We start from the raw sequence: 12,147 nt of genomic DNA, 5'->3' as shown, positions 1-12,147 counted from the left end.
TTTATTTGTCTAATTTAAAATGGATATATTATTCACTTTTTTTTTAAAAAAAAAATTGTAATTAATAAATTGCTCATTTATTCCCTAATATAGGGTTAAGATTAGCTTGTTTTCCTTTCTTTTTATCATGAACATCACAATAGCTCGTTTTTCTTTGCCTCAGTTGATGGCAAGCTTAGATGGCTGAGATAATGAGGTTTTCCTTGAACACACTAAATTTGCACAGTGTATGTGACCCTGGACCACAAAACCAGTCATAAGGGTCAATTATTGAAATTGAGATTTTATACATCATCTGAAAGCTTAATAAACAAGCTGAATAAATAAATCTGGAATCTGAGGGAGCAAAAAAATCCAAATATTGAGAAAATCGCCTTTAAAGTTGTCCAAATGAAGTCCTTAGCAATGCATATCCACTCACAAAAATATACATTTTTTATATTTATGGTAGGAAATTTACAAAACATCTTCATGGAACATGATCTTTAGCCTACTTAATATCCAAATGATTTTTGGCACAAAAGAAAAATCAATAATTTTGACCCATACAATGTATTGTTGGCTATTGCTACAAATATACCCATGCGACTTATGACTGGTTTTGTGGTCCATGGTCACATATGAGAAAATTATTTTGTACAATGAAACCAGTAAAAAAATAAATAAATAAATAATTTCTGACAAGTGTCATTACCTTGAATTTGTAAAAACTGGCACAATATCCACAAATGGCTATTGTGTATGAAGATGTATGAAGTTTGGGAGGTATAGAACATTCTACATTCGCTCAAGTCCAGAAAAGACTTTATTCAGTTTAAGAATGGCCTTGAACATTGAGCAGCATTTGTATGTATGTTCTGGCTTGTCTATCTGCACAAGAGCAGCGCCAGGGATACAGGAAATACAAACAGCAATACACATCTGTGGTTGTATCTGTGTATCATGGCATCTGTGGTTCCATGAAGAACCTTTAAAGTGGTGGTTGATTATGATTTCACTTTTTTAACCTTAGTGTGTGTTTAATGTTGCTGTTAGAGCATAAACAACATCTGCAAATTTACAACGCTCAAAGTTCAATGCAAAGGGAGAAATTTTCTTTTAAAGAATTCTCTGTGTAAGGACTACAACAAACGGCTGGTAGGGACTACAATGGGCTTCATCCCGGGTTAGTGACATCACTTTTTCCCTAAAATTTACATAAACCCTACCCCTGAGAACACACAACAAAGGGGGTGAGGCCATGCCATCATTTTACCCCGGACTGCTTCACAAACGAGGCTCAATTCAAAGCTGGATTTGCACAAAAGATTAACATGACATGCTAGTCGATGAGTTGAAACTCCACAGCAACTACATAAATGTATCCACTAACCATTCAGAAACATCCAGATGCATTCTAAAAGTTGTAACTTCTTCCTGAATCTCTCCATCAGTGTCCGATTCCGGTTTGAACAATGTAGGCTGAACACCGTTACTGACAATCGTCATTTTGGCTGCGTGAGATTCTCCAGCTTTGTTGTTGTTGAGCAACCAAAGCGCAAGCTGTTAAAGCTCCGCCCTCTTCTGGAAAGCGGACGGAGCAGCAGCTCATTTTCATTTAAAGAGACACACAAAAACGGCGTGTTTTTGCTCACACCCAAATAGGGGCAAATTTGACAAGCTATAATAAATGATCTGTGGGGTATTTTGAGCTGAAACTTCACAGACACGTTCTGGGGACACCAGAGACTTATATTACATCTTGTAAAAGGGGCATTATAGGTCCCATTTAATATCCCTGGAACCTTTCCATTGCACAAAAGGTTCTTTATAGTGGAAAAGATTCTAGATTATTAAAATGTTCTTCACACAAAGAAAAAAATATTTTAAGATCTGTTCAATGGAAGGATCTTTGAGGGAAACCAAAATGGTTCTTCTGTGGCACTGTTGTGAAAAGCCCTATGTGGACCCTTTAAGAGTTTAGCCATATAGATGCTGCAGGGATGATGTATTTTATAGGCCAAAACCCACAAAAAGTCAGTGATTTTGGTTAAAAGCCTTAATTTTTTTTCAAGATTTTTTTCACATTTTATTGTACAAAAAAAAAAAAAAAAAAACACACACAAGTAATACCCCACTCGTGATTTACGTGTCTTAAAAAAGGCGATGGCTAACAAGTTGATAAATGGGACTACAGAGGTTGTCGGGACATTAAATCTCATCAGCCGAACAGGTAAACATCATACGCACTATCATCTACACACTAGTCCACTTTCACAGCCCTGTTGTGTTTATAACCGTGCTCTTGCAAACTAGTATAGCTCACACTTTCAAGGAAAATGTTTTTTAATAAAGACTGAAAGAATTGTCGGAAGCTATTGTATTTAGGCATCAAAATTCATAAAATTTGTGTTCATTTGTGCAAATTATCTTAATAGACAAAACGCAAGTATCAAACTTTGGCTGACTACAGATCTTATTTTTTGTGATAATTCAAAAGCCCATTTAAAAAAATCATCCCTGCACCACTCTATAGCCACATAAAGATTTACAAATACATAGAGTTCACTATAGGGTGTTCATAATGCTTTATTCTGACTCTTTCATAATGCTCTATATTAACCTCACAAACAGACACGCGATGCAGAGCCTGTCGTCAGTCACGAGAGTTCACAACACTGAAGCCTATCTGAAGAAATAAAGCAAACCAACCATAAAATCGTATGCATAAAATCATTATTCGTTAAATACACAGTCATATTATAGCACCAACATGAATGGTCCGTGTTGAAGTCCCCCTTTTTCCATTAAAACTATTTTGTGAGCTGACAAATTTAAACAGTCTTACATGGGACTATCATCAAGAGCAGCATTCATAAATGTACACTTACATTTTCCATTATATCAAAAATGACAAGGAATGACATGGTGCGGAGGCAAACGCAAACCTGACATATGAACGCACACAAAACAATCCAAAACTGAACTGAAGAATAGATTATCCCTAAAAGCTCACTCATATCCCTGACACAAACATTGGTAATATCTAGCCAGGAACATCGGAGCCTGTCAATGTCAGCAGAATATCTGTGTGAGGTCATAAACAGTCCAAAACATTATTAAAGATTGTTATGAAAGTGTCAAAGCTTCCTACATGAAGTAGGATTTAGTTAAGTGCAGCCATAGAAAAGAGTGCTTGCAAACATGTTTAAAAGCTCAGTGCTGCTATTACTCAGTTAAAGGGCTTTTAAAACTAACAAGATATTCCCACTGTTTGAGTACATGCGTGGAAATCAAGAAAACTGTCTGCTTTTAAAGCTAATACGAGAGTTTGAACATCAGACAAGGGTAATATATTTCTATAATCTTGGGTCTCTGTGTTAAAAACATCACATGACTAAAGCCCAAACCCTTTTGTTTATACTTTTTCCAACCAATCAAGAGACGGTTCATGAAAAAATTGAATACTCTAGTTGTCAAATCAGTAGATTCACTTATAAAGAACCCTGACCTCTTAATGTAGCACCAGATTTAAGAGCTCACTGATTAATTCCCTTTATTACTTTCTGGTGCCAACATTTTTTATGATTCTCCTCTTACACATTTTTCATTGAGAAAGCTATTACCCAGAACAACTAGTGCTACATGAAAAAAAAAAGATTAAAAGGAAAAAACAGAACACTCAAACAGCCTCCCTGATGTAAAATTATAGACAATGATTCTGTACAGATGCTCAAGTTAGCATAGCAGTTGCTTTAAGAGGCAGATCGTACAACAATGAAGTCTAGCACAGCAAAGCTGGTAGCTGATTACATGTTAAAGCTCTATGTGTTCATCAGATGATTGAATCTAAACTGTTTTACGTAATTTGCTCTTTAACTTATGAAATTGTAGATTTCATCTGTGACTACGACATAAATTATCATATTTACACATGATTGCGGATACAGAAATGTTGTACACTTGGGTGTAATCCACTTTGGGAGATGTATGACATCATCAGGGCAGACTTAAAGGGATGGTTCATCCAAAAATGGAAATTCTGTCATTGTTTACTCACCCTCATGTTGTTCCAAATTCTTGTGTGGAACAGAACTGACTTTCATTGGAACATGTTTGGAACAGCATGAGGGTAAATAAATGGTTCATTTTTGATGAACTATCCCTTTAAGTTCACCTGAAAAGCAATACAGTAATTCTGAATGCCATTTGTGCAAAAAATTAAAATAGGAAAAAAGGAAAATAACAATAATAAAAAAAGATAATAAAATAATTTCCTGAAATGCTTCAGGAGACTAAAATTACTCTTTCCACATTTTTCACACATGAAAGCAAACTGTAGTGATTGTTTGAAACAAAGCTAAAATGTAGCTGTTGAAATAACATAAGATCAGAGAAGTACCTCTAAAGTACCTCAGCTTGCGTTCACGTATACACTGTACATTTATGAAAGAAAAATCCACGTCTAATCCACAAAGTCAAAATGTTAGTGAAATCAAGACAATTTACACAACTTAAAAATGGGTTGAAACATGTCTACAAAATTTGTGACAACGCTACAATAAAGTTTAATTTGTTTACATTTGTTAATGCATTACGTATCACGAACTAACAATAAAAAAAACATTTTTACAGCATTAATTCATCTAGGTTAATGATATGTTCACCAAGGTTGCATTATAATAGTAAAAACAGTAATATTGTGAAATAATATTACAATTTAAAATAACCGTTTTCTATGTTAATACATTTAATATGTAATTTATTCCCGTGATGGCAAAGCTGAATTTTCAGCATCATTACTCCAGTCTTCACTGTCACATGATCATTCTAATATGTTGATTTGGTGCTCAAGAAACATTTTTTTTTATTATCAATGTTGAAAACAGTTGTGCTGCTTAATATTTTTGTGGAAACAATGACCCTTTTTCAAGATTCTTTGATGAATATAAAGTTACTCAGATTTATTTTAATTAATTTATTTTATTTGGAAATATAATTTTTTTTTGTAACAATGTAAGTCTTTGCTGTCACAGTTTACTGTTGGATCAATTAAATGCATCCTTGCTGAATAAAATAATTAATTTATTTTGGACAGTAGTATGTAGAAGTTATCATTAACCTAGATAAATGTTAGTTCATGATACCCAATGTATTGAATCTACTGAACCTTATTGTAAAGTGCTACATATTTTGTAAGTAAATCACAAGCTGACATTTGTGTAGTATCAGAGCAGTTTTCAATATGAGGCCTCTGCTCCGAAAAGAGGGAAAAACAAGAAATTTTGGGACTGATGAGAAGTTCAGTGTATTTGGTCCACAGTATGAGACGTATAATACCAGTTTAGTTGTTTTTAGTTAAACTTGACTTGCTGGTTGAGAAACAGCACCTGGTGTGCATTACTATGTTTGTAATGCACCGTTTTATTGTAGCAGTAACTTCTTTGTAGTGTATCCTGTTTTGTTCTGACTCTGGTTGGCTGGGAGGCTTTCCAAAGACATGACTGGTCCATTGCTGAATAGAGTTGCATTTGTGCCTGTTATTTGCTGGTTGCAAAGTGTAACTGTTCATCATAGTTGTACCCTGCCAAGACTGTGTGCGTACTGTATCTGTTCAGTCAAAAGCCCAATGCTGAATTCTGTTAGTAACTAATCTCCCAGGTTATAGGCCTTCAAAGTAGCTCTCTAAAAATAAAAAGCTGAATGGTTCCTGGTTACAATGGCGGTAAAGTGTCACAGAGTTGCAGTGACTCCACTTCACCAGCAGGTGGCTGAAGTTCACAGGGTTTTAGTCACAGTCCACAGCTTTTTAAAAAAGTCTGTCTGTGACCTAATAGGTTTGTTACAGCTCCGTCCATTTGAATGATTTACAGATATAATTCATCTGCACTCTCGCTTGAGGACAAAAAACTCAAATCCCAGAAAGCAGCTGAGATGACTTGCCTTTTGATTAGAGCAGTGTTCAGATATCAAGTAATCAATAAAACACTTGTACACTTAAAATTTCCAAAAACAAGGAAATGTTCTGGTCAGTGAAATGTCCCAATATACAGGCAGACAAACCACACAAGTAAAAAAAAATGTTCTGGTGCTTGTCCTTGAATGACCAAAGAATGGGGGACAAAAATGTCCTGTACTATAACAAATGAGAGTGAGAGTAAATACTGTGAGTGAATCCATCTGTGTTTGTGTGTGTGTTTAAAAGGTGCGGAGACCGGTCAGAACTTGTTCTGTTTTAGCTTGTCGATGTGGTAGCAGAGCTTGAGAGCCGGGCCCAGTTTGAGTCCCAGGTACTTCATGATCATGTCACTCTTCAGGAGAAGAAGAGCATCCCCATCAATCTCCTGAAGAAGTAATCACAATGTCCACAACATAATGCTTACTGTACACATGAAACAATGATTTACAGTGTTTAGCTATTGAGGATATTAGAATATTCTATGAGTTGGAAGCACACCTACACAAAAATCTGGCCCAAAAATTACATTCTATTTATTTTAACAAATATTCCAATAGCAGAAACATAGTATGTGAGCGGTACAGAAAGGAAGCAGAGCTTAAAAACAAACATATTGATAAACTTTGCAGTTAAGTAGTAATGTTACAAATGATGATAACAGAATGCTTTTGCTCTACTTCACTCACATACTTTGACTTGAACTGCACATTCCACCTCGATAATATTATAATAATCTCTATTTCTATTATAATAATAATAATCTCCCCCTCTATTTCTTCACTTGTAGCAAACGTGGCGAATTACATAATGTGAAGCTAAAGTGAACCTGCAGTGCTTTCCAATTACAATTCACATGATAAACCACACAACCAGCAAACTCAGAGCATCTACTGAGGTGGATGTATTTCCATAATTAATTAAATCACAGCCTTTTTTGCACTTTAATAACGCACAAGGTCTTATTACGTTTCCAATTTCAATTCGACTAATTGTGCAGCTCTATTTGGAAGAGTAAAACTCAATTTCATTAGATAGTGTTAAATTGTGCTTTGCCTTTGTTCTGTTTTAAAAAAGCAATGTACAAAGATTTGAAATCTTTTCCATTTAACATTCAGCTCAGGTGGTTATATCAACAATTATATGAACTTGAATTGATTCTGAAAAGTTGGAATTGTGAAGCACACAGCTGATCATATCCAGGGTCTGAACTAACTTTACCTAAACAGAGATTTGTTTTCTGACACCATGTTCAACACATGGTGTTTATTTGCCACTTGTAAGTAAATGTGTCAGTCAAACTCACATGTTTTCTAAAGAGATCCACGTGGGGGCCCAGTGCCTGAGGGTCTGCATCTTTGATAAACCACACCACCTCATCCACGCTCCACCTGGAGGGATCCTTACTAGGTGGGGGCTTCGCCTCCCCTCCCTCTGGGGATGGGCTGTAGGCTAGATAGACAGAAACCAGATACAGACAAGGCAAGGATTATATTCTTGGTTGAATCTAGAAATATCATATATGCAATACTTCAGGTGCAAAGCCAGTGCACACACAAATGGCCATCAAATTTTGGACAAATTTATGTGCAATATGTTAGCTGAGGGAGTAAAAATACTGAGAAGTTAGTTGTCAATTAGTACATACAAGTAGTTCTCAAAACCCTTTTGACTCCAAGGCCCTCACTGACCACAACCCATGACTTTCCAGTTGTTTGTGATTTACTGTAGATTTTTTATTTCTAAATATGTTTACTCACAGTTTCTATCCCATAAAATATTTTAGCGCATGGCATAATTAGAAAACCATTTCCTGGTCTGGAAATCACACTTTTAACTCTTCTAAATCTTTTGTTGTTTAAATAATTTTAAGTCATATTGAGGCCCCCTGGGTTGCCAGATTTTCACAACAAAACCCACCCAATTGCTATTCAAAAATTGCTATTCACATTCCGGGGATTAAAATCTGCTTTTTGGTGGGGTTCCCCTGGTACAATATGCATTCCAGGGGATAAATATCATGTTCTTTAGGAAAAACAACCCATGGTAACAGTGTTAAAGTAATCCCGAAGACTTGGCAACACTGCCTGCTTGAGAACTATTGGTACTTTATGTACCATTTAGTTTTCAGTGTTTTTATTATTTCTTAGTATCTTCTCACATACATCTTCTCATTTGATTAACATGATTATAAGTAGTGAGGAAACTCTATTGCTGCTTCAGATAATTGGAAATTTCTGTTTTCTTACCACTTCTGTTTCCTTCCTGGAATGTGCTGGGGCTGGCTGCCTGCCTGCACACGCCTCCAGAGTAGGCGGGGCCAGAACGAAAACCATATGCAGGTTTACTCGCCGTGTACGGTGAGGACATCGCTCCAAAGGCAGAGTCGCTGGGGTCAACGGAATAGCGCTTGGGGTCAATTGAATCGCCATGGTAATCATCCACCATTGAGTCTGCTGCACAAAAAGAGAAGCAATTTAGGGAAAATAATGCAGATTGGTCTGCATGGATTTATCCAAACCAAATGATATACATATATGATAATCCCATGATTTACTTACCCTCAAGCCATCCTAGGTGTATATGACTATCTTCTTTCAGACGAACACAATCGGAGATTTAAAAATATCACTAGTCCTCCAAGGTTTATAATGGTTGTGAATGGGGGGGCTGCGTTTGAAGCCAAAAATAATGCATCCCTCCATAAAAAAAAGACTCCAGGGAGTTAATAAAGGACTTCTGAAGCGAAGCGATGCGTTTTTGTAAGAAAAATATCCATATTTAAAACTTTATAAATTCAAATAACTAGCTTCCAGTGGACGACCGTATGCAGAATGCGCACGGTCATCTGAAAGAAGATAGTCATATACACCTAGGATGGCTTGAGGGTGAGTAAATCATAGGATAATTTTCATTTTTGGGTGAACTAACCCTTTAAGAGCCGGTTCTTTTAATGAATTACAGAAATGCACAGTTATGAGATTGAATCATACTGATGAATTCTTCACTGAATAGACTCCCTGAACAGTTTTAATGTCTGACTCAAAATGTTTGTAGACTTAAGGTTTTTGAAACTTAAATATCATTATACTGACTGTTCAATACATAAAAAACTAACGAATTAAAACATTAAACAAATTAAAATTTATATTTCGAAATCGTATGTTTTGTTATGTAGTTAGGATGAATTATAGGGAGTTGGTAGACACTGCAAACACAGCTGTCTGAAGGAAACGCTGATATAGTGTACATAGTGTTGATGAGTAAAGTAGGCTCCCTCTAGAGGAGGTTTTCCTCTCTTAACCACGTTAACCATTGACATGGGATTAAGTCACAACACAACCTTTGCCTGTGTAGCTGAGCAGTGTGATATTGTGTCATACTGAAGTTAATGCTCTAATCTCTAGAGCTCCCAAACCACATTCACAGGGGAAAAGAGAGACAGAGATAGATAGAAAGAGAGGGAGGGAGGGAGAGAGAGAGGTGAAGCCAGCAGAACTCAAACACTCAAACCACAGGCCACTCACAGAGGCACTCAACCTTTCACTGCCACTTAAACAGCTCAGCTTGCACTAAAGGCCTCCTCTGCATTTTCAGAAGGGCAAATTGGACAGCAACAGAAGCTAGTGCAGATCCAATCAAACAGCCAAATCACAAAACATCCAAACCAAAAAGAAACAAAAACAAGAATTGTCTAATATAGAAAAATTAACATAACTGTGCAGGCTATATAGATAGATGGAAATACAGCTCTAGTATTTAAAAAAAGGGTAGAATAACAGAGCTTGATGAGCACGCACTTGACTTGGGCTGTCCGTCTGAGTGCTTTTCAGTGTGGAATGAGGAAGAGGAGGAGGGGGACGATGAAGGAGCGATGGGCTGGTCACTGAAGAGGTTCTCACACATCAAGCTCCGGCACAACTTCTTGAGGAAGCGCAGAACATAACCTACGCTGTTGACCACTGGCAAACTCAACAGATGCTGTTTACCATCAAAGGTGGCTGATTAAGAGAAAGAAAGAGTGTTTAAATTCAAGTAAATTGCACATTGTTGTAAATATCATTACAGCAAGACTTTATTTTGCAGTGTCTGTGTTAAATCCGCATTACATGTTCCAAATGCTAATACTAACAGTATATAAACATTTTAAATAACATGTACAATTGCTGAAATCAAATTTAAACTGAAATCCTGAGAGTTGATTACATTTTGAACTTAATTTAATATAAATAAAAAAAATACATTTATAAATAAGTATTTTAACATGAAAACAGAAAATGTGCATTACCCACTGATAAAGATTTAACTGTTACAAAAATAAAAATGTAAATTCTGACAATCGGCTAAGTGGACATAGTAATTGGCCAATGATGATGATCTCAAAATGGCTAAATATTGACAGATTAATCTGATCTGGATGATATATCTGTCAATTATATGTTTCTACTAATTGAAATTGCACAATTACATAGTAGTAGTATACACACTTGTATACATACACCTTTACAGTACATTTAAAAATGCACAAATCCTATAAACCAACACTTTTTTTTTTTTTTTTAAATATATTTTAAAATGTAATTTATTCCTGTGATGGCAAAGCTGAATTTTCAGCATCATCACTCCAGTCTTCAGTGTCACATGGTCCTTCAGAAATCATTATAATATGCTGATTTGGTGCTCAAGAAACATTTCTTATTATTAAGAATGTTCAAAACAGTTGTGCTGCTCAATATTCTCTGATACATTTTATTCAGGTTTCTTTAATGAATACAAAGTTGAAAAGAACAGCATTTATTTGAATTAGAAAACATAAATGTCTTTAATGTCAAATTTGATCAATTTAATGCATCTTTGCAGAATAAAAGTATTAATTTCTTTCAAAACAATCATAACAACAGTAGTGCAAATAAATGATATAACACTGACGAATGCAGAATGAGAATCAGAATGGAGGCACGCATTTACAAATTAACCTGAGATCTTTTCTCCTCCGTAGCCCTCGGTAAGCAAGGTGAAGACAGATTTCTGTTGAAACGCGCTGTCAATGCAGCCCTGTACTGCCTGCTGCAGCACCACAGAGGGCCTGGCGGGACCCAAGTGATCCGGCAGCTGCAGCACCTTCTGCCTGTCCAGGTTAGGACCCGTGTTCACCTGCTTATTCACGTAGATACACACTGGAATAAGATGGACAGAGAGACAAAGAGAGAGATTTTAACGTCAAACTGTGTAAAATTAGCAATCTCTGGATGCATTATAATGGAATAAGCACAAAATGAAACTGCTGTATTTGCACTTTTTTCAGTTCATGTTAAAGCCATTGTCTGATTAGCTTAGAAAAACAAAAAAAGCAAAGTTCAACATTGCAGTTACTGTAATTGCAATTCTATGGTGAGTAATTTGTTTTTGTTCTGCTCTTGCTTTCAATAGTTTTTGTATTAACTGAAATTGTATAAGTGTAAGTTTATACTGTTAAGTGTAAGTGTAATTATAAGTAACTTAAGTAGAAGTACATGCAGCAAAATAAACAACACGTCACCATAATAATCCAAAATTAAACCATGATCTATATAATGACAATGCCTACATGTGATTGTACAACACAAATACACATAAGCACACAGCACACATCTTCCTCAAATATTTGTTAAGGAATCTTCAAACATTTGAAACCACATTTATAGATCATTTCCAGAGGTCAGGAAGGGAGAATTGAATTTCATATCTAAAAAATACTCACATCCATCATATCATGGAACCCAAGAGACAAGCAATAAAAGGAAGAGAGGGCAACAAAGGAGAACCAACATAGAAGTAAAGAAAAAAAATCTCTGCTCTTGTAATAGCATAGGATTCTTCACTCATGAACAATCATGTGTCCTGTACATTTCAGTAATTGCAAATGAATAACTAATCAAAATTAAACCTGATATAAACATGTGCCAAAAAATACTCTCTTTACATAGACATGATTTTATTCTCTTACGAATTCAACCACTTAGAACTACAAAGGATATTACAAATATACACCAGCTACTCTTCTTAAATTAATGTCTTTAAACTAGATCACATACTGTAAATCACACCTAAAAAGCATCTGTGGTTTTATGAGCCAACCAGAGCCCATCATTTTTTAATTACCCTAAATAAAACAAACCATTTCCATGTATTTATTTATCCCAAGTGACTTACAAATGAGGAAAAATACAAGC

At 35.7% G+C, this 12,147-nt stretch overlaps 1 protein-coding gene across 5 annotated transcripts in view; it reads right to left on the bottom strand.

The window, feature by feature from the left end:
- Positions 1 to 787: 787 nt before the first annotated feature.
- The window catches only part of scml4 (Scm polycomb group protein like 4), a 32,577-nt gene continuing 21,217 nt past the window's right edge, over positions 788 to 12,147 (bottom strand). For 4 of the 5 annotated variants that reach the window (XM_051875622.1, XM_051875625.1, XM_051875624.1 and 1 more), the window contains 5 exons: positions 10,912 to 11,112; positions 9,736 to 9,936; positions 8,185 to 8,391; positions 7,242 to 7,387; positions 788 to 6,323 (listed from right to left, as the gene is read on the bottom strand). In XM_051875622.1, the coding sequence (XP_051731582.1) occupies positions 6,198 to 6,323; positions 7,242 to 7,387; positions 8,185 to 8,391; positions 9,736 to 9,936; positions 10,912 to 11,112 (881 nt within the window). In that variant the 3' untranslated portion in view covers positions 788 to 6,197. The remainder of the gene's footprint in view (positions 6,324 to 7,241; positions 7,388 to 8,184; positions 8,392 to 9,735; positions 9,937 to 10,911; positions 11,113 to 12,147) is intronic. The other variant, XM_051875623.1, reaches the window with a different exon arrangement.

Source organism: Ctenopharyngodon idella, chromosome 20 (assembly GCF_019924925.1).
Source record: "Ctenopharyngodon idella isolate HZGC_01 chromosome 20, HZGC01, whole genome shotgun sequence".
In the NCBI taxonomy this organism is placed as follows: Eukaryota; Metazoa; Chordata; class Actinopteri; order Cypriniformes; family Xenocyprididae; genus Ctenopharyngodon; species Ctenopharyngodon idella.
Note: the sequence above shows the minus strand (reverse complement) of the source record. Positions and strands in the feature narration are given on the sequence as shown.